The 22254-nt window shown below is 41.6% G+C and overlaps 1 protein-coding gene and 1 long non-coding RNA gene across 6 annotated transcripts in view; one reads left to right on the top strand and one right to left on the bottom strand.

Moving 5' to 3' along the window:
- The window catches only part of LOC138953415 (protein phosphatase 1 regulatory subunit 36-like), a 38571-nt gene extending 18722 nt beyond the window's left edge, over positions 1 to 19849 (top strand). For 3 of the 4 annotated variants that reach the window (XM_070325220.1, XM_070325217.1, XM_070325218.1), the window contains 7 exons: positions 1521 to 1620; positions 3914 to 3943; positions 14870 to 14959; positions 16076 to 16150; positions 16577 to 16684; positions 17076 to 17116; positions 18560 to 19849. In XM_070325220.1, coding sequence (XP_070181321.1) covers positions 1521 to 1620; positions 3914 to 3943; positions 14870 to 14959; positions 16076 to 16150; positions 16577 to 16684; positions 17076 to 17116; positions 18560 to 18639 — 524 coding nt within the window. In that variant the 3' untranslated portion in view covers positions 18640 to 19849. Of the gene's footprint in view, positions 1 to 1520; positions 1621 to 3913; positions 3944 to 14869; positions 14960 to 16075; positions 16151 to 16576; positions 16685 to 17075; positions 17117 to 17968; positions 18017 to 18559 lie in introns of all 4 variants that reach the window. The other variant, XM_070325219.1, reaches the window with a different exon arrangement.
- On the bottom strand, positions 8974 to 13694 carry LOC138953413 (uncharacterized). Of its 2 annotated transcripts, XR_011451524.1 has the most exons (5): positions 13070 to 13694; positions 12000 to 12072; positions 11553 to 11713; positions 10950 to 11015; positions 8974 to 9156 (listed from the first exon to the last, which is right to left on the bottom strand). It is a non-coding gene; the product is annotated as an uncharacterized lncRNA (long non-coding RNA). The 2 variants fall into 2 exon arrangements; XR_011451523.1 differs by lacking the exon at positions 13070 to 13694 and having other exon boundaries at positions 12000 to 12594.
- Positions 19850 to 22254: the final 2405 nt, after the last annotated feature.

The raw sequence follows: 22254 nt of genomic DNA, 5'->3' as shown, positions 1-22254 counted from the left end.
TACCAAAAAAGATAACCCCGTCTACCTGGCTACTGTTACAAAAGAAACCCTAAACTACAAATTCTCGGAGCATTTAAAAGTCTTTACTGACGGATCCAAATTTGCAGACGGCAGCGTTGGCTGCGCCTTTGTGATCCCAGATCTCAAAATCTCAAGGAAATATACTCTTAATAAAGACATCTCCATATTCTCAGCCGAGCTATTTGCCTTGCTCATGGCATGCACTTTTATAAATGACCTCCCAGTCACACCGCGTGCGGTAGTTTTCTGCTCTGACTCGCGCTCTTCATTACAAGCTCTGCATCGAAACACATCAAATCGGGCAGAGCTACAAAGAGAAATCCTCTTTATATGTCACCAGTTAATCTCATCCGGCACATCCGTATCATTTCTCTGGGTCCCCTCTCACGTAGGGGTCCGGGGAAATGAACTGGCGGATGTCGCTGCCAAAGAAGCGGCAGAATCTAGCCCAGCTAACACTAACATCGGCTACTCAGTAACCGAGTTCTACAGTAAAATCCGTAAACTCATTCGAAGTCAGTACGTAACATCTCTGTCCTATCAACCCATTGATATGAACGATCTACACCCCGATCTCCCAACAAACCTCCTCACTATCTTCAGACGCCTCCGTGCCGGCGGCTGCCGCTTCCATATCTTTAACAAGTCCTGCCATTGTGGAGAACCCTATTCATTTCAACACATTTTCGCTCCATGCGCTACAAATAGAATTACCTTTAAAACCTTATATGACCATATGCAGCTCCATGGTCTGAGTCCCCAGGATTATTTGCGCAGTAGCAGTTCTCTAGGCTGGTCACACAGCTTGCTGCTGTGCCGACTGGTCAGGGACTCGGACATGGGGCTGTGGGTATAACTAAGCCCAGATTATCACATCAGCGTGTTTCAGTTTGAGGTCGAGTGGCTCCCGCCATCCCTCCTGATTCCAGCGACTACCCTCTAGACAACATATCCTCACCCAAGGCCCACTAGTCGCCAAACTGTACATATTGTTTTTATTACCACGGCCTTCGTGGCTTACATTTTAATCCTTTTATTTGTAAAAAGTTTTGAGATTTATTGTTCGTGTTCCTCTTACTTGCTCATCTATTTGGTTTTATTGGTGATCCTGAAAGGTTCCACTTTTTAACTCGATTTGAATTAAAAAAAAAAATCATTTTACAAACCCGTTATTCAAGATATAGAATACAGACTTATAATTCTTACCAAGAAACATCTTAACTACTTTTCATTTTAACAAATTCCACAGAGCATTATCAACTCAACCCCACCCCCTGCCCTCCTCTCCTTATTTTTTGTTTCTTTCTTTCCTCTTTTTGAAAGCGGACAAACACTCAAGTCCTTAATGGCTCAAAACCGTAGGACTTTTAATATTAATTTTTAACTTAACTACTCAGCATATTTAAGGTTGAAAGAAAACAGGAATAAAATCAACAATTGTCATACTTGCTTTCCTATTCAAGACTATTTTGTACTGTGCATGTTTTTGTGTACATTAGAACCCAAGGATACTGATCAGAAAGACAAGAAACCAGAGGAGAAGAAAGAACCTGAACCAGCACAAAAGATCTCTCCTGCTGAGTACAGAAGACTGCATCCGTGAGTTTATTACCTTGCACCTGCTTACTTTCATTTGTAAAGCCGAGCGGTGGTAGCTTCACGGAAACACTAACTGTCTGTGTCTAAGATGTTACCGTGCATGCGGTTTTAAAAGACATTTGTCAGGACGGCATTCAAACCACACGCACCAGACGAACAGACGAACAAAATGCAAAATCAACAAGAGTATGATAGGATTTCAAATTGTATTCAGACCAAAACAACAATCATAAAACACACATGGGTTCTTCCATAGAAAATATATCTATGAAGAATCTAGGTTGGCTTTAATACAGTCTTTTCTTCTCAACTAACAAATAAATTCTGAGTCTTTAAACTGCTGAAAAATCGGGCATAACTTACTCTCCAAAACAAAACCTAAGTCCTAATCTGCAGAAAAATTTGGGCCGGGGTTCGGGGCCTGGACAAAATTGAGCGACGCCGCTCGATCACTGCTTGTTGGTAACCTTAGAGTAGCGCGCACTACTCTAATTAGCCTTGTGGAAACCGAGTGAACAGCGCGCACTGTTCTATTGCAAGTGGATCTGGAGCTGCGTATCGAGGACGTGGTTTATTTGGTTAGGCACTAAGGCTCACATACCAGCAAAACCACACGCAACTCCGGGGAAAGACCACCAAGCATAAGGAAAGATTCCCGCACCTTTAACCCAGCTCACTGTACCTCCCCCCAAGTGGTAGTTTTGATGACCCTGACTCTAAAACAGGGGAGACGCATGCTTCAGGCACTTATTAGGCACCCTACTCTCTCACACGTCTCCCGACCTCATGAGGACTCTGGCTTTTATAGCTAACGGGGCTTCCTCCCACGCACGTCACCCTAGCGGGACCAACGAGAATCTCGCTCTGGCAGCGCGGGAGCAAAAGGGAGGGGAGGTGGAGGGCTCCGAGCCTGCTGCCAGCCTCCTTACAAACTGAAGTTAAACTCCTCAAATATACACAAAAGCTCTTCTATTAAGAAAACCCACATGAAAAATGATGTACACACATATGTCATTCAACGACAAACCTCACAACGTATCCGTAGATACCAAACACTTGTAGGTAGACAAAAACGCAGACGAACTGCAAAACTTCCTATTACAAACTGTCTCTCAAAGACTGAGCAATTATGTCACAGAGAGAGAGAGAGAGAGAGAGACAGAGACAGAGACAGAGACAGAGACAGAGACAGAGACAGAGAGACAGAGAGAGAGAGTATAGCAGACCAAACTAAAGAAGGGGGTGGAAAACGAAAGAGAGGGTAAACGGAACACGCCCCTCTTAACTAAACTTTCATAAAAACTGACTGTAAAACTTAACAAAGATGGTCCTAAAACAAAAAGGGACGTTATGTGTTGTATCCAAAAACGATGTGATTAAAACATTACAAGAAAAGGTAGGGCAAAGAAGATCCTAAAATCTTCAACTCGAATCATTTCCTATCTCTACGTGGGGGGTAAAGTCCAGTTGCGGGAGGGGAGGGGAGACTAGAACAAAGGCCCCGCTGTGGTCAGTCGGATTCTCAGACCTTTTTTCTCTGCTCAACGCACGGGCTATTCGTACTGTATCTCCTATTGTACACTTACAAGGCTCCTATGGCTATGGGGAAAATAGAGATACAACAAAAAATGTATGTGCACTGCACTTTTCTCCACACATTTCACAATAAACATATGGTTAATCAGTTTAATTTACTGTCTGAATTCCAGTTATTTATGCAGATGTAATCACACTTGTTTTGTTTTATGTATCAGGGTAGTTTAGTCTGTAATGGAAACGGAGAAATGAAATGTTAAAATAGTTTTTCCCACAGCCTTTTGATGGATTGATGATGAATATATATTTGCCAGAAAGAAATAAACAGTCACTTTGGCCAAGTCAAAACCTCTAGCTTCACAATTGTGTGTAGCAGCTGACTAATCTTTTGGGAAGTTTATACAGCAGTACCTGTAAAGTCAGGCCCCTCTAATGAGAGGACACTTCCCAAGAAAGGACACCTTGTGTTGTTTCTTTGTCTATTAGATAAACCAAATACCCCCAACCCCCCTTCCCCTCCCACCCTCCCATTAAATTCCACTGCAAAGGCATCTTCTCGCTACACTGTAATGACATGCCAGCTGGGCACTATTTGCAGATAAAGTTGTACTTTTGTGGCAGTGTGCTGTTTCTACAATACATGCAGTGACATTAAAAGTATATCTTGCAAATTTGGACACAAAGATCAGCTTTATTGTTGTTACTGTACAATTACCACAATGTTACATGTTGAAATTCATTTTCTTTTTTTTTCCAGGAAAAGACCGCCAATAAAGTCTATCATTCAGTAAGTTGTGTTTATGTTTTCCAGTTCTTTTTTTTTCTTTGTCTACTTCTTCTTCTTCTTCTTCTTTCTTGATGTGGACTGGGTTCATCAGAACGTCTGTAGTCCAGCGGCGGAGTACTGGGTGATTGGTTACTGGTGGTGGGTGACCCAATAACTCCGAGAAGATGGTTAAAAGTATAAAACTATTTACACGAAGAGCTGCAGGGTTACTGTGTCAGCGAGGCAAGTCCGTGGGTACGACCCAGACCAGTTTGGAAGGACTCCAGTGAAGGAGCAACTGTGGTCTTAGGGTCGAGCTTGTTCCACTGACGCAGTGTTCGGGGGAAGAAGGAGTTGAAGAGAACAGGATGGGATGCCCTCTCCTGGAACAGTCTCTGGGCTCCTCTGGTGCGGCTGTCGCCAGAGGTGTAGAACTCGGCCTTGTTGATGTCGACTATGCCGTTGTTGATCTTGTAGAGCATAGTGAGGCGGTTGGTGAGTCTTCTGTCGGCGAGTGGTTCCCATTGGAGGGTCTTCAGCATGCTGGTCACACAGCCTGGGGTCCGATCGCTGTAGTTGTTGTGGACGTAACGGGCTGCTCTGCGTTGGACTTTTTCAAGCTCCGTGACGTCTTTCTGAGAGATCGGGTCCCAGACTGGCGAGGCGTAGTCAAGGACCGGTCTGACCATGGCCTTGTACGTAGCAGCTCTGACGGTGGTGGTGCACTCCCGGAAGTTCCGCCGCAAGAAGCCCACAGTTCTGTTGCCCTTGTTGACAGTCGCTTGCACGTGGCTGCTCCAGGACAGGTCATCGGAGATTAAGACCCCTAGGTACTTGCTGGATGGTGTTGTTTCCAGAGTCTGTCCATGGAGGCTGTAGGAAGTTGGTAGGATGGGCTTCTTCTTGTTCGGGGCAATGCGGATGACGGTGCACTTGCTGGGGTTGAACTCCATCTGCCATGTTGATTCCCACTGTTCGAGGCTGGATAGGTCCTGTTGGAGCTGCAGACTGTCCGCTGGAGAGGATATACGTTTGAAGAGTAGGGAGTCGTCTGCAAAGAGTTTGACGCTGCTGAACTGAACGGATTCAGGGAGGTCGTTGATGAAGGCTAAAAACAGGAGAGGACCCAGGACGGTCCCCTGCGGAACTCCGGACTGCACTCCGACTGGAGACGATAGGACGCCCTCCAAGGCCACCTGCTGTTGACGCTGACTGAGGAAGGCAGAGATCCACTTGAGGGTGTCGTTTCTCACTCCGTAGTAAGCCAGTTTCGTGAGCAGGCGGGCGTGGGGCACCTTGTCGAAGGCTTTGGAGAAGTCCAACAGGATGGCGTCGACCTGGGCTCCCTCTGCTAGCTGCCGGGCAATTTCATGAACTGTGACGATGAGCTGGGTTTCGCATGAGCGTTTACGCCGAAAGCCATGTTGACAGTTGGTAAGGATGGCATGGTGGTCAAAGTGCTTCATGATGGAGCTGTGCACCACGTGCTCGAGTATCTTGCAGGTGATGGAGATGAGCGAGACAGGGCGGTAGTTGGCTGCAAGGTGTCGTTCCCCTTTCTTGAAGATAGGCACCACCCAGGCCTGGCGCCAGTCAAGCGGGACCTCCCCAGTATCCAACGAGAGCTGGAACAGTCGGACAAGGATGGGCGCCAGTTGGTCAGCAGCCATCTTCAAGATGAAGGCTGGAATGGAGTCTGGTCCAGTTGCCTTGTCCGTCTTCAGGTTCCTCAGGAGCTTGCGGACACCACCTTCGTTAATGTGGATATCATCCATCGCCGGGAAGGGGCTGTCGCCCATACTGGGGATGCGAGATGTGTCCTCGGTGGTGAACGCCCTCTGGAACTGTTCGTTCAGGATCTCCGCCTTCTTGGCGCTGTCGCTCTGCAGGAAGCCATCTGCGTTCTTCAGTGGTGAAACTCCAGCAGAGTCTTGCCCCTTGCTTTTCACGTAGGCCCAGAACTTCTTGCTGTTTGTAGTGAAGTCTTCACTGACGATGTCTTCCATGTACTGCTTGTGGGCGCCTCTGATGTGGAACTTGACCTCTTGCTGTAGTCGCCTGTACCTGTCGCGGTCACGCTTTTTCCCCGTCTTTCTTGCTTTCTTGTGGGCTCGTTGTTTTCTTCGTATGGCTCTTCTGATGTCAGTGTTCATCCATGGGTGGGAGTAGCGGCTGGCAGACATCTTGCTTGGTACTCGGTTCTCCATGATCTCATGAGTCTTGGACTTGAGAAGAGACCACAGTCCATGGACGTCATCTGGGGCGGCCATGAATTCAGGAGTGAAGTCAAGGAAGTCTTGCTTGATGCCCTCGGTTTTGCCATATGATTTATGCAGGATGATTGAGGGCTATTTTTAGCACTACCCAACATCCTTTGCAATACCCACCCCCGAATACATCCGGGTTAACACAGAATAAGTCGTCTGCTATTGTAGCAGACCAAGGTAAAAAGTACTGTACACATTGTGTCATCATGTGTTGCATAAATTCCCTTTTTTTTCATGCATCTTGTGTACCTTAATTGCCAGTGTAAGTGCCAGCATAAGTGCAGTAAATCATTAGAAGCAACAGAAAGTCTTTTGAGTGCATGGAAATCTGGTAAGCTAGCTGATTCTTTGGCTGATTTACTTTCATGGTTGATTTTGCTACCAGTTATAAGGTTATACAAATGTGCATCATCATTGTATTGCAGGATGAACTGTTTTCAAGCAGAAGATTGATTGAAGCTTTGTGATGACCGAAGATTTCTTTACGTAAAGGAGTTGTATATATTGTAATGGATGGCCCTATTAGTATTATCCAGAAACTTTAACCTGAACATTAGTGGATCTAACTTTTACACTGAGAAACATGTGATACAGATCTAAAAGTGTTCTTCATTGAGACAAGTGAAAGACTGAGAGACTTGTGGACAAATGTTATGATATTAACTGTGTTAGGATGTACTCACCAGAAAACCACTGCACAGTTCGTAGCAGGAAACTTTCGCTGACTAGTTTATGTAGTTTTTATTCGGAATCGTGTGCGTATCGATCGCATTCTTAAGAAACGAACACAATGGAACATAGTCTTCTCTTCGATGACGCCATTTTAGATGACGTGTTGTTCGAGATCTCATCGAAGAAGAACGATGAGAGAATGTTATGTTATGAAATGTGCATGTGAATATTACTGCATGCATTTTAGAATTAATTCATTATTGATAAGATAATGATTGAGTGAAAGGAAACAGAGATTTGGTTTAGTTAGATAAATTGTTTGTATGTTGTTAGAGGTTACCTAGGGAAACGTAAACAAACACTTTTTGGTCGCTTTGACTTGAGAAGGTGTTATACGAGATCTCATCGATGAGAGAATATTATGTAATGAAATGTGCATGTAAATATGGTTATGCATTTTAGAATTGATTCATTATTGATAGGATAATGATTGAGTGAAAGTAAAATGGAGATTTAGTTCGGTAGGATAGGTTGTTTGAGCATTGTTAGAAGTTACCTAGAGAAACGTAAACAAACATCCTCGATCGCCTTGACTCTAAGACGATCGAGAGTGTCGGTTCGTTGCTAAAGGTACGAAACAAGAAGAAAGGCAGGAGAGACAAGGTATGTTGTTTATGTTGTTAGGACATGTATTGGGGTAACGTAGACAGTCAAGGGAGATCGTTATAGACGATCGAAACATTAGCGGTAGCTAGCGGTAACAGGTAAACAAACAAGAAAGGGAATAAATAGAGAAGGGAAAGCAGAAATCGGGTCTTAGCTTAGCTGATGTGTTTTAGTGGACAGTTCTTTTGGGCTTAGCTTATGAAGTTTTCTAGTCGCTAGTTCCTAGCGGTTGTTCTAGTTGTTCCGGGCTTATGCAGGTTCCTGGTTGATGAAGTTCCTAGCAATTGTTCCAGCAATTTGATTCTTTTGGCTGAGCGAGGGGGTTCTAGTATTCTTCTTCGAGACTGGACTAGGAAGGGATAGCAGTCTACAGGAAGAAAGTGGGGCTATCTGACAGGAGAAATCGGGGCAGCTTCTTCGAGACTGGACTAGGAAGGGATAGCAGTCTACAAGAAGAAAGTGGGGCTATCCGACAGGAGAAATCGGGGCAGCTTCTTCGAGACTGGACTAGGAAGGGATAGCAGTCTACAAGAAGAAAGTGGGGCTATCCGACAGGAGAAATCGGGGCGGCTTCTTCGAGACTGGACTAGGAAGGGATAGCAGTCTACAAGAAGAAAGTGGGGCTATCCGACAGGAGAAATCGGGGCAGCTTCTTCGAGACTGGACTAGCAAGGATATAATATTGAGTTAGAGAACACTAGGTTCTAAGCTACACGAAGAGATAGCAGCCTACAAGAAGAAAGGGGGAAAAGAGAAATCAGAACCAATTTACGGGAGAAATCGCAGTCTACAGTAAAGAAGATAGTCCAGAACAAGGTCATCATATGTCATGCCTATTTTTATATGTGAATGAACGATGCACTGATATATTGAAGTTCGATACGAATTTGTTCAGATGAATAAATCTGAACATTGAAACCTGGAACAATTTGTGTTTGCTTTATTCTTCATTAACATTCACACACACAACAATCAACAACCAGAGCCAACACAGCTCGCGCGCCCATCCCGTTACAATGGTGTCAGAAGTGTGGGATTTGTGATTCTTTTGTGAAAGACACATTTCTTGGAAATAACCCTGCAGTGGATTCATGGATTAAAGTGTGTGTGTGAAAAAAAAAAAAAAAAAAAAAATGGAAATAACCCTGCTGATTCACGGATTATTATCTTCATGTGCTGATTCACGGATTATTATCTTCATGTGCTGATTCACGGATTATTATCTTCATGTGCTGATTCACGGATTATTATCTTCATGTGATTATTCACGGATTAAAATCTTCATGTGATTGTGACAACGTACAACAAGAGAGAAAGAAGAGGAACTGAAGAAACTAGACAACGTACAACAAGAGAGAAAGAAGAGGAACTGAAGAAACTAGACAACGTACAACAAGAAGAAAGAAGAGGAACCGAAGAAATTAGAAGAAGCATAGTAGCCTGGAGGTGATTTTTATAAACTTTATTGACTTTTGATACATGTTTTATACAGAGCTGTAGCGGATATCGTGGAAGAAGAGGATTTTACAAGAAGGAGATGTTTTTTTACTTTTATACCAGATGAGGAATGACTTTTCTTTAAAAGTGACTTTTTACGGAGATTCTGCTTGGATTGGACTTGATTGATTTCTGCAAAAGAAGAAAAGAAAGTATTAACAATGATGAATCCTGAACAATTTTATGAACAGTATCTACGTGATGAAGAAACTGAGGGAGCAGAATTTCCGATGGGAGGAAATAGTCATAATTCTACTGGAGGTGTTCAAGAACTAACAGTAACAGACAAGACATACAAAGGATCAAGTAGAAGAGGTCTACAAATGAAACCACAACTTTTCGATGGGAGTGATGACTTTGAGACATACTTAGATCAGTTTGAATGTATTGCTGATTTAGGTGGTTGGACACTGAGAGAAAGAACACTCACTCTTGGAGCCTGTTTGAAAGGACAAGCCAGAAGATTCTACGCTGGACTAGCACCTCATGAAAAAAGAGAATATGCCAGTCTTATATTTCAACTGCGACAGAGATTCGGCACAGCATCCAGACATGGGGTGTACTGGACCACACAGTTTGAAAACAGAAAAAGACTACCAAATGAAGGATTGGCAGACTTTTCTGATGAACTTCTTCTACTTGCACAAAGGGCATATCCAAATGTTGGGTCATCAACTCAACATCAACTTGCACTACAGCAATGGTATAAAAATATGAGTCCAGACATAAAATGGCGATGTTTGGAGAGAAACTGTCAAACCATTCGTGAAGCTGAAGAGGTGGCTGACATGTATGAAGCTATCATGGTACCACAGAAAAAGAAAATCTTCATGGTCAACGGAGAAGAATCAACGATGATAAATTCTTCACCGGAGACAACTGATCGAAATCGTCAACAACAAAAGGGAGACAGACGGTGCTGGACATGTAATGAGACTACACATTTGTCCAGAAACTGCAGACAGAGAACACAGTTTTGCACATGTTGTAAACGCTCTGACCACAGTTTGAAAGACTGTAATTTGTACAGGAAGTGCAAAGAACAGGAACAATTTGAAACTCGACCAACCCACAACGGACGTTCTCAACAGAGAAGAGAGGGAAACGAGAACCGCCGATTTTAAAGGGTCGAGAATCGGTAAATCGACGAAGACCCAACATGAAGAAAGAAGAAATTACGAAACAAGAAAACAGGGAAGATAGTCAACGCTACGTGAAGAAAGAAGAAATTACGAAACAGGAAAACAGAGAGGATACTCAACCGAGTCAACGCAACATGAAGAAAGAAGAAACTACGAAACAGGAAAACAGAGAGAAAGAAGATAAAACACAAGAAGATGTTCCACATCGTGCTGGGTTGAAACATTCCAATGCAGATGCTTTGAGCAGAAAACCCTGTACATCATACTTGAGACAACAACAAAGAGATCAAGAAACAATGAAAGAAGAAAACTTTGTTGCATGTACTTTGATACAACAGAGAACCAAGAATGATGAACTAAGACCTACAGCAGTTCAATTCTCTTTCTCTGATATCCTCAGTTCTGCAAGCAAGCAAGTCAAGCAAGAAAATCACAACATAGCTATGATTGTGGAGGATGAACAGAAACCGTCATGTAGTAAAACTCTAGACTCATCATCAAGTACAGAAAAACCTGATTTTGAAGTCAGATTCCATCCATTATCTTTGGACGGATGGAATGCAGAAGAACTTAGCCAAGCTCAACTTGAAGATCAAGATATTGAACCACTTCTATCTGCGAAGATGAAATCAAAGGAGCGACCAAAATGGGCAGAGCTCTCTACAAAACGTTCTCAGGCAAAAACACTTTGGGCTCAGTGGGACAGACTATGTATGGTAGATGGTATTCTCTACAGAAAGCGTCTTGAGAATGATAAAGATACAGGACTACAAATGATCGTACCTGAGTCAAAGCAAGAAGATGTTATGAAGAATCACCACGACGTTCCCACCGCTGGTCATCTTGGATCTGAAAAGACAGGAGAGAGAATAAAACAGTCATATTATTGGCCAGCCATGGATGATTGTATCAAACGCTACTGTGTCCAATGTGATAAGTGTGCTGCTAGAAAATCTCATCAAAAACGTGTTCCACTTGGACATTGTGGAGTTGGTGAACCTCTGGAACGAGTGAATCTAGACATATGTGGACCTTTTCCCAAAACAGTGATGGGAAACACACATATTTTGGTCATCACAGATCAATTCACACGATGGACAGAAGCAATACCAATTCCAAATCAAGAAGCAAAGACAGTAGCACAAGCCTTCATTACACATTTTGCAAGCAGATTTGGGTATCCACTAACACTATACACTGATCAGGGCACAAACTTTGAATCAGTGTTATTCAAGGAAATGTGTAATCTAGTGGGGATAAACAAGACCAGATCTACAAGCATGCGGCCTCAAGCAAATGGAATTGTAGAACGATTCAACAGAACACTGGCTGCTATGTTAACAGCGTACTGCGAAAACAACCAGAAAAGCTGGGATATCTACTTACCTCTGCTGGCCTCAGCATACAGATCGTCGGTTCACTGCAGTACAGGTATAACTCCAAATCGAATGATGCTGGGACGTGAGGCGAGACTACCGATGTCACTGGTGTTTGGACGACCCGGAGCTGAAGAAGAAGATGTTTCCCCAGATGTCTACACTGCAAACCTGGAACAGACATTTCAAAAAGTATATGAACATGCGCGGAAACATTTAAAGAAAAGTGCAGTGCATCAAGAGAAGTACTACAACATGAAAACCAGAAAACGTGAACTGAGTGTAGGACAATTAGTCTGGTTGTTCAACCCTGTCAGGAAGATAGGTGTGTGTACTAAAATGACGTCAAAATGGAAAGGACCGTATATCATCACCAACAAGATTGATGATTTGACATACCTTATTAAAACTAGACCAAAGAAAGATTCAAAGGCGTATCACATTGACAGACTGTTACCTTATAAAGGAAAGAATGTGCCGACGTGGATGGAGAAGTGGAGACTGAACTGTTCGTAACTTCGCCTTGTTTCCTGGAACATAACGATGACATTGTGCAAAAGATAGTCATTCATAAACAGTATTCTCATATACGTCTTTCGTATGGATTGTGTTAGTTAGTATGATGGAGCGTAACTCAAGGTAAATTGAGGCTGGTTTCGAGACATATATATCCCTGTGTGACAATAATGTGAGGCACTAGGCCAAGATAATTATTCAAACTGGACAGGTGGAGTTCTCAAGGAGTCGAGTTATTGTTAGGCGATGTGAAATTGGTAAAGCACGAAGGTACTGTAGCACGCTTTTTCGATCCTAACAATGTTACTCGGTCTCGGTTAGTTTTAGAAGATAAGTGGGTAATACAAGATGTATTGTAGTATGGACGGTTGACAAATATGAAAACATTGACTATGAATAACTTAATTAGCGCAATACGATATTAATGTGTTACAGATGGAACCAGTACCGGTATATGAAACCATAAGTGATGTTTCAATCAATGAGGGAGGTCAGGGGAAGGAGAAAGAGAAAACAGACTTGCCTTCTGCAGCAAAACTATATCCTGTCATGGTATATCTGCCCATAGAAGAAGCCACGGCACTCGCACAAGTGCAGACGACAAATTCATTTGTCTCATCCGTGATTAAAAGAAAAGACGGGAAGACAACCATCGTCCTCAAATACAAGAAAATTTAGTAACACTAACAGAAACAGAAGAATGTGAGTGATTCACTCAAGTTTTAATTTCAAATTTCAATTTCTATTTCTAGTTCTGGTAGTTAAAGTTACAGGAGAATATGTTTTAAAATATATAGATTATGCGGAGCATAATGTTAGAAAGCGGGGGTGCATGTAATGGATGGCCCTATTAGTATTATCCAGAAACTTTAACCTGAACATTAGTGGATCTAACTTTTACACTGAGAAACATGTGATACAGATCTAAAAGTGTTCTTCATTGAGACAAGTGAAAGACTGAGAGACTTGTGGACAAATGTTATGATATTAACTGTGTTAGGATGTACTCACCAGAAAACCACTGCACAGTTCGTAGCAGGAAACTTTCGCTGACTAGTTTATGTAGTTTTTATTCGGAATCGTGTGCGTATCGATCGCATTCTTAAGAAACGAACACAATGGAACATAGTCTTCTCTTCGATGACGCCATTTTAGATGACGTGTTGTTCGAGATCTCATCGAAGAAGAACGATGAGAGAATGTTATGTTATGAAATGTGCATGTGAATATTACTGCATGCATTTTAGAATTAATTCATTATTGATAAGATAATGATTGAGTGAAAGGAAACAGAGATTTGGTTTAGTTAGATAAATTGTTTGTATGTTGTTAGAGGTTACCTAGGGAAACGTAAACAAACACTTTTTGGTCGCTTTGACTTGAGAAGGTGTTATACGAGATCTCATCGATGAGAGAATATTATGTAATGAAATGTGCATGTAAATATGGTTATGCATTTTAGAATTGATTCATTATTGATAGGATAATGATTGAGTGAAAGTAAAATGGAGATTTAGTTCGGTAGGATAGGTTGTTTGAGCATTGTTAGAAGTTACCTAGAGAAACGTAAACAAACATCCTCGATCGCCTTGACTCTAAGACGATCGAGAGTGTCGGTTCGTTGCTAAAGGTACGAAACAAGAAGAAAGGCAGGAGAGACAAGGTATGTTGTTTATGTTGTTAGGACATGTATTGGGGTAACGTAGACAGTCAGGGGAGATCGTTATAGACGATCGAAACGTTAGCGGTAGCTAGCGGTAACAGGTAAACAAACAAGAAAGGGAATAAATAGAGAAGGGAAAGCAGAAATCGGGTCTTAGCTTAGCTGATGTGTTTTAGTGGACAGTTCTTTTTGGCTTAGCTTATGAAGTTTTCTAGTCGCTAGTTCCTAGCGGTTGTTCTAGTTGTTCCGGGCTTATGCAGGTTCCTGGTTGATGAAGTTCCTAGCAATTGTTCCAGCAATTTGATTCTTTTGGCTGAGCGAGGGGGTTCTAGTATTCTTCTTCGAGACTGGACTAGGAAGGGATAGCAGTCTACAAGAAGAAAGTGGGGCTATCTGACAGGAGAAATCGGGGCGGCTTCTTCGAGACTGGACTAGGAAGGGATAGCAGTCTACAAGAAGAAAGTGGGGCTATCCGACAGGAGAAATCGGGGCAGCTTCTTCGAGACTGGACTAGGAAGGGATAGCAGTCTACAAGAAGAAAGTGGGGCTATCCGACAGGAGAAATCGGGGCGGCTTCTTCGAGACTGGACTAGGAAGGGATAGCAGTCTACAAGAAGAAAGTGGGGCTATCCGACAGGAGAAATCGGGGCAGCTTCTTCGAGACTGGACTAGCAAGGATATAATATTGAGTTAGAGAACACTAGGTTCTAAGCTACACGAAGAGATAGCAGCCTACAAGAAGAAAGGGGGAAAAGAGAAATCAGAACCAATTTACGGGAGAAATCGCAGTCTACAGTAAAGAAGATAGTCCAGAACAAGGTCATCATATGTCATGCCTATTTTTATATGTGAATGAACGATGCACTGATATATTGAAGTTCGATACGAATTTGTTCAGATGAATAAATCTGAACATTGAAACCTGGAACAATTTGTGTTTGCTTTATTCTTCATTAACATTCACACACACAACAATCAACAACCAGAGCCAACACAGCTCGCGCGCCCATCCCGTTACAATATGTTACTTCTGTGAGCATTTGCTTTTAGCGATTTGATGAAGTTCTGTATCTGTGTGTGTGTGTGTGTGTGTGTGTGTGTGTGTGTTTTAATGTTTCTTGAAAAGTTTTTGTCTGTTCTTCCACCAGACAACGTTCGCCTGCCATTGTTTCAATTCTGCCGTCACCGAAAGAAGAGGCTCACTGGCTCTTCCAGAAAGGGCGTACTCTGTCAAATTCGTAAGTCTGTAGTTCAAAACTGGAGGCCTAGAAGTGACTTTCAAAAGCTTGTTCAGAAAGGTTTGGGAAGTTTTGCATTGAGTTACTTTTAATTAGAAAATTTTTATGTAATGCAGTGTACAAACTACGGCCGAATCTGTCCATAAGACCGGCCATGGGACTGACTAACATTGGTCATTATAGACAGATGGTTGCTGTTGAATGGTCCATTAAACAGAGAAATAACTCGTCATGATTCTTTGGGGCAGGTGGTCGTTATTGAGAGTGAGGGCAGGTTAGACTGCATTTTGATGTAATTTGAATTTCTGTCAAAATGTTGTTTCCCCAGCTGTGTTGGCATACTTTTGATAGAAAAGCTTAGTTATGCTTAGTTGATGTCTACTCCCCCTCTCGCTCCCTAAGATCCTCCGCAGACACCCGCCTTTTTAGGATACCACCAGCACGCACCAAAACATATGGCCAGCGCACCTTCTCTTACCAGGCCCCATCCATCTGGAACCAACTCCCGCACTCACTCAGGCACTCCACATCTATGCAATCATTTAAAACCTCACTCAAAACACACCTCTTCCCTCACTAGTCTGTTAATGACCACCCATCCCCCTCTCCTGCCGGTCCTTAATCTGTCTCCTTCTCTCTCCTTCTTCCCTTTCCAGCTCTATTCTTCTTCTCTCAACTAACTTTATGTATCCAATAATTTATTTATGACTGTTTTTCCGTCTTCAGAATGCATGTGCCTGTAGTTGGTATGAGTGAGTGCGTCGCGTTCTCGCTGTGCGTCTGTCTGCGAGTGTATGAGTCCGAGTGTCTTGGTCCTTGTCGATTTGTGTTTCGTATAATGTTCACTATGTATTGTATATTTTGTAAGCGCCTAGGGCTATATTTAGATTAGGCGCACAAATGTTCATAATAATAATAATAATAATATAAGTTTGGAATCATGCTTTTGGTGTCTGTTTTTTCTTGATGTTTGTTTTTGCAAGTTTGCTACTCACAAGGAATAGTCTCTCTTTTTTTTTTACTGCTTAGCTTTGTTGTGTTTTTGTTTGTATGAAGCTGGCATCATCTCAATATTTTGTTTCATGCAGTACCTGTTTGTTTCATTTTTGATTTCAGAGACTTACACGAAGAGGATGATCTTGTAGTGGAAGAACGTTTTCAGGATCTTGTCATCAATGTCAAGAAATTTAAGTAAGTGAGGTTCCCCCACCCCTGACCCCACCCCACCCCATAACTTTCAGGATGGGGACAGGAAATCAGAAAAAAAAATTTGTGGTAAAAGTGCTTCATGAACCATACTTGAAACACTCAACTACAAACCATCTGACCAGTCAGTTAGCTGTCTCATACAACCAGCAACCATGTCAGGTAAATAAGTAAACACATAAAGTTTCCTTTTTTTTTGGTAGGTTTTAGGCACTCCTTGGCTTCGCCTTTCTTCCCACTGTGAAAAAGTTTGTCAGCTCTTCTGAAATGACAGCAAAGTTTTCAGTGATTTGAAATAAGTCATGGGGTTTCCACAACTGCGTATTCCAACCAACATGCAGACAAACCGACCGAGACATGCAGAGAGATAGAAAGACAGACAGATACGTCAACAGTGTGTTATGATTACAGGATAGGGATCCTTGGTGAGCCCTACAACCTGTTCAATCCTATGACCCTCAGCCCCATCGGAGCCGAGAATGAAGATGAAGAGCATGAAGGAGAGAAGGGAGAAAAAGAGTAAGTACCATCGTCTGTGTGTTGGTTAAATGGTCTGTTGAACGTCAAGGCTAATTGTTTTCAACGTAAGCCATTAAGGAGTCTCAGAGAAGAATGATATGTGTGCGTGTGCACTTGTGTGTATGTGCAGGCATGCATGTTTGTATGCATGTTTGTGTGTGTTTGGGTGAGCGTGCATTTATGCATGCATGTGTGTGTGAGGGTGTGCATATGCTCCCTGATGCAAACAATCTTTAGTCTGTGCCTGAACGCTTTGTTTGAACCTGGTTTGACAGAAGCACATATAATCAAATCTTTTCTTTCAATACAAAACAAAACAAAGACAGCTGTCCAAAATGTAATGATGATGAAGAAACAAAAATCCTGAAAGGTACATTGTCTTTTATTGCAGAGCTGGAGAGGAAGGACAACCAGAGAAAGGTCAGGCATCAGGTAAGAAAACCTGGAAGTTCATTTTTAGGACAAGATGGGTTGATTGTGCTTGTGAATATAACAAAAGAAATACAGTAATATGTGTAATTAAAAAAAAGAATTTCCAAGATGTGATAAAGGCAATCAAAATGGCTTCACTATGGACAGGTTTATACAGGTTAGGTTGCCACACATGAAATGCACTGGTTAAGCAAGAAGAACAGTGGTACCGGTGATGAAAGGACATCCTTGGGACCAGCTAAAAGTGTCTCTGCTTTGCATTGCAGGTGGCATGTCATGAGAGGAGTTCTTTGGTTCTTCTTCTTTTTTGTTCATGGGCTTAGACTCCCACGTTCACTCATGTTTTTAGCACAAGTGGATTTTTACGTGTATGACCGTTTTTACCCCGCCATTCAGGCAGCATACGCCGATTTCGGGGGAGGCATGCTGGGTATTTTCGTGTTTCTATAACCCACCAAACTCTGACATGGATTACAGGATCTTTTCCGTGCACACTTGGTCTTGTGCTTGCGCGTACACTACACACGCAGGGGGTTAAGTCGCTACCAGGTCTGCACATAAGTTGACCTGGGAGATTGTAAAAATCTCCACTCTTAACCCACCAGGCAGCAGCGACCGGGATTTGAACTCACGACCTCCCGATTAGGAGGCCGACGTCTTGCCACCACGCCACTGCTTTAATATGTCAAGGGACAACATGAAGTGCCTTTGTGATTGAAAGGGCCTGGCATTGCAGGAATCACTGTAAAAAGAAAAAAAATATGATTAACAGGTTAAGGTCTTTGGAACCTATTTGACACAGGCTCCTAGCTTCCACTGTATAATATTTCTTTCTTGGGTTTTAACACTCAGGTTCACCTTCTGAAGGTTAAAAAGTGATGAGCAGAAGTATTGTTTACTGTGAGTGGCAGCTTATTTGCATATTTTGCTGGTTTAGTTTTCACAGTGAATTTTGCAAAACATTGCATGGCACTCAAAAATTAAAATAGTTCACCATTGGTGCTGCAGATGATTAAAAAAAAGTGTTATTTTAGTGTGTGTTTTTTTTATACCATTTAGAGAGGGTTACTCTCATAAAATGTTGCGCACACAATTTCGATCATTTGAATTTGGTTTACTTTTGATTCTTTGTTTTTGTTTTGTTCGGGGTTTTTTTCTCATTGCATGTGAATAGTTTTTCTGTGGTTATTTCCTGTATAAATGCCAAACAGTATGAGAGCCTTATTGTTCCAGGTGTTGTTCTTTAAAAAGCTTACATGCAAAAAGGAAAAATTAAGGTTCGTGCAACTTTTTGTTGTTGAGGAATACAGAATTACATAAACTGGGCATAAACGTGCAGCATTCAACTGTTTGTTTCAAACCCAATCAGGATCATTAGTTACATTTTGCAGCAGAGGTACAGATTGTGTGCAACACATTGTCATGTACATTATGTATTTTCAGACCGTGGTGGAGCAAGTCGTCAGCCAACAGCTGTCTCTCACACTACAACAGATGTCAACACAGACGATGAAGGAGAATGAGCTGATTTTCTAGTCACGTTACCTGTTTGAACTTTGTTTGTGCACACAAAAAGACACTGTCACCTGTCACAAGTTTGCTACTATTTTTGCAACCCTTTGCCAATTCGCATTATGAACAGGCAAGCTTTTGGGTTCCCATCTAAAGGTTCAGTGAAAAGATCATGTTTTTAATATGTTATGAAAATAACTTTGTAATGAGTGTGTTGTTATGGAGTGCGTATGATAGATTTTACACATTAAAAGGAAAGTACATGTATGCGTTCTATTGTTCATCACAAAGTTATTTCAATTTGAACAATTAGATTAATTCAAGAACAAGTTCTGTAAAATGTGCTAGCAATGTTGTTTTCTACTTGACAGCAGCCGATCCAAAGCATTCAGGGAACATGTATATATTTTAACTCATTGTCTCGCAGGTATGGATATATTCGTACTCACTCATATGACTCTATCTGACCAGGTACGGATATATCTGCTCAAACTGTTAGCTTCAGTCGCTTCCTGTAACGTCCGCTTCCTGCATTCCAGCTTGTTGATACACAGTTTCTACAGTTACTACAATTAATTCTGAGTAACCTGCTGCAGCACAGCTGGTCTCGGCTAAAAAAAAAACGGGGTCAATATAGGTGGGGTAGAAAGTGTTAATCAACTTTAAAAATGTTGAAAGATGTTAACTGGAATCATGTGCAAGACATAACATAGTTACAGAACCATTATAGGCATCTGAGCATTTATTTTGCTGATTTATGTTTGGAAGAGTTGTTAAGCCTTATAATTTGTCACCACTTACTCTTTTAAGCTAGTTCTGTAAATCGAATTTATTGAAACCATGGTGAGATGCAGTTTACTTGTGGCTGCGGAATAAGCACAGCAGATTTCTCGGATATTGTTAATTTTTTTATTTTTTTGTTTATTTATTGTATTTGTATATGAAGCGCTTGCATTTGATGCACCATTCAAGGACTAAAGGTGATTCATACAAGGCCATAAAATCTCAGAAACTTTCCTTTTGACACATAATAGTTTTCTTGAAACTGAAGGCAACATCCAGTGTGTAAAAGGATAGTGCATTTCAGTAAATCAGATAATAATTTGTAGGAATTGTTTTTGTCGTCCAACGTAGTGACAATGAAGATTCAAAAGTACGGTACATCTTTTATGTGTAAAAGATTTACATTTAAACTAATAAAATGAACATTGAAAAAAGCAAGTGATTTTTGTTTATGTGCGTGTATGTGCACACTTATGACTTATGGGTGGTGTGCATGTGTGTGTGTGTGTGTGTGTGCGCGCCCTTGAGGCAATTCACATATAAACAGAATTACCATTATTTTCAAAACTCCGTTCTAAAAGGTTTACCTTTCTTCACGTGTAATTGATCACGTACACCACCAGTCCTGTCCAGACTTTTGCATGCAAGGGTGGGATTTGTGGTCGGATCTGCATAAAAAAAAGCTTTTTCTGTCTGTCTAAAATGCATGACTCTGATACGGCCCATGTTTGATATCCAAATCATGAAAATTTTTCAGCTTTGGGAGGGGGGTGGGGGGGGGGGGGCGGGGGGTGAGGGTGGCGTGAGCTTTTTACATTTAGTCAAGTTTTGACTAAATGTTTTAACGTAGAGGGGGGAATCGAGACGAGGGTCGTGGTGTATGTGTGTGTGTGTGTCTGTGTGTGTAGAGCGATTCAGAGAAAACTACTGGACCGATCTTCATGAAACTTCTTCATGAAACTTGACATGAGAGATCCTGAGTATGGTATCTCCTGATGGTTTTTTTCATTTTTTTATAAATAGCTTTGATGACGTCATATCCGGCTTTTCGTGAAAGTTGAGGCGGCACTGTCACGCTCTCATTTTTCAACCAAATTGGTTTAAATTTTGGTCAAGTAATCTTCGACGAAGCCCGGACTTTGGTATTGCATTTCAGCTTGGAGGCTTAAAAATTAACTAATGAGTTAGCTCATTAAAGTTGTCATTAAAATCGATTTTTGGCAAACAGATTTAAAATTGATTGCATTGTATTCTTCATCATATTCTGAATCTAAAAATAATACATTTGTCATGTTTACTCTAAAAATGTGATCACAATTAACGAAAATAGATTAATTAGTCTTATGATAAAAATGTAAGAAATCGATTCAAAAATGATTTCATCTGATTCTTTATCATTTCCTGATTCCAAAAACATATAGATATGTACGCTACCGCGCTATACTGGCATGTTAATTTCACTGCGTTTTGCACGTGGAAGGTGAGCGATTTCCTTCTCGCGGGGATTGGCGAAGCTGTACTGTCTTGGTGAAAAACTACAGTGCGTTCAGTTTCATTCCGTGAGTTCGACAGCTTGACTAAATCATAGATGTGTATTCCCCTGGGTCAGTACACATCTGTGACTAAATGTAGTAATTTCGCCTTACGCGACTTGTTCTTTTCTATCCGTGTCGCATTTCTCAAATGTATAAGTGTCGGTTACAAAATGAATTCTGCAACATATTCCCACTCGGCACAAAAAAGTAGCCATGCAGGCCATATATATATACCGTATATATATATCTAATATATATATATGATTTTCGCTGTATGTACACGTGGAAAGATGCTCTTATCCCAGGTCAGAGCTTGGACAGATCTATACATTGATTGTCATTTATGAGATGGTTTGCATGGGAAGGAAGGTACCTTTGAATTGACCTATAAACTGGACAATAAACTCACTCAAATCACCCTAAGTCTGTAACAGTCACTAAATTATAGTTCCGTTTTGGTTTTGAAATCACATACCAGGAATACCATAACTGTGCAAAAGACAAATGTTTCAACTGTTCCAATTAAATTCTGTTTGCTGTAGTAGGTACAGTTATATTTTCCACTTGGCTTCATTCCACTTTTTTTGCTCTGAGAACAATGGAACCTGATTATGTGCAGACCTGCTAGTGACTTAACCCCCTTCGTGTGTACACACAAGCACAAGACCAAATGCGCACGGAAAAGATCCTGCAATCCATGTCAGAGTTTGGTGGGTTATGGAAACACGAAAATACCCAGCATGCCTATTCAACGAAAGCGGAGTGAAGCTCAGAGTATAGTGTGGGGAACCCAAATGGGCAAACAAGCTCACACGTAACCAAAAAATTCTGGAACGCTGAAGAAGAAATGGAACCTAATGGGATTTGCTAGCTGCTTCTGCAGGGGCGGATCCAGGGTTTCCGGAAACCCCCCCTAGCCTAAAATAAAATAAAACAAGTCGCGTAAGGCGAAAATACAATATTTAGTCAAGTAGCTGCCATTTTTCAGCAAGACCGTATACTCGTAGCATCGTCAGTCCACCGCTCACGGCAAAGGCAGTGAAATTGACAAGAAGAGCGGGGTAGTAGTTGCGCTAAGAAGGATAGCACGCTTTTCTGTACCTCTCTTTGTTTTAACTTTCTGAGCGTGTTTTTAATCCAAACATATCACATCTATATGTTTTTGGAATCAGGAACCGACAAGGAATAAGATGAAAGTGTTTTTAAATTGATTTGGACAATTTAATTTTGATAATAATTTTTATATATTTAATTTTCAGAGCTTGTTTTTAATCCGAATATAACATATTTATATGTTTTTGGAATCAT

This window comes from Littorina saxatilis, linkage group LG17 (assembly GCF_037325665.1).
Source record: "Littorina saxatilis isolate snail1 linkage group LG17, US_GU_Lsax_2.0, whole genome shotgun sequence".
In the NCBI taxonomy this organism is placed as follows: Eukaryota; Metazoa; Mollusca; class Gastropoda; order Littorinimorpha; family Littorinidae; genus Littorina; species Littorina saxatilis.
Note: the sequence above shows the minus strand (reverse complement) of the source record. Positions and strands in the feature narration are given on the sequence as shown.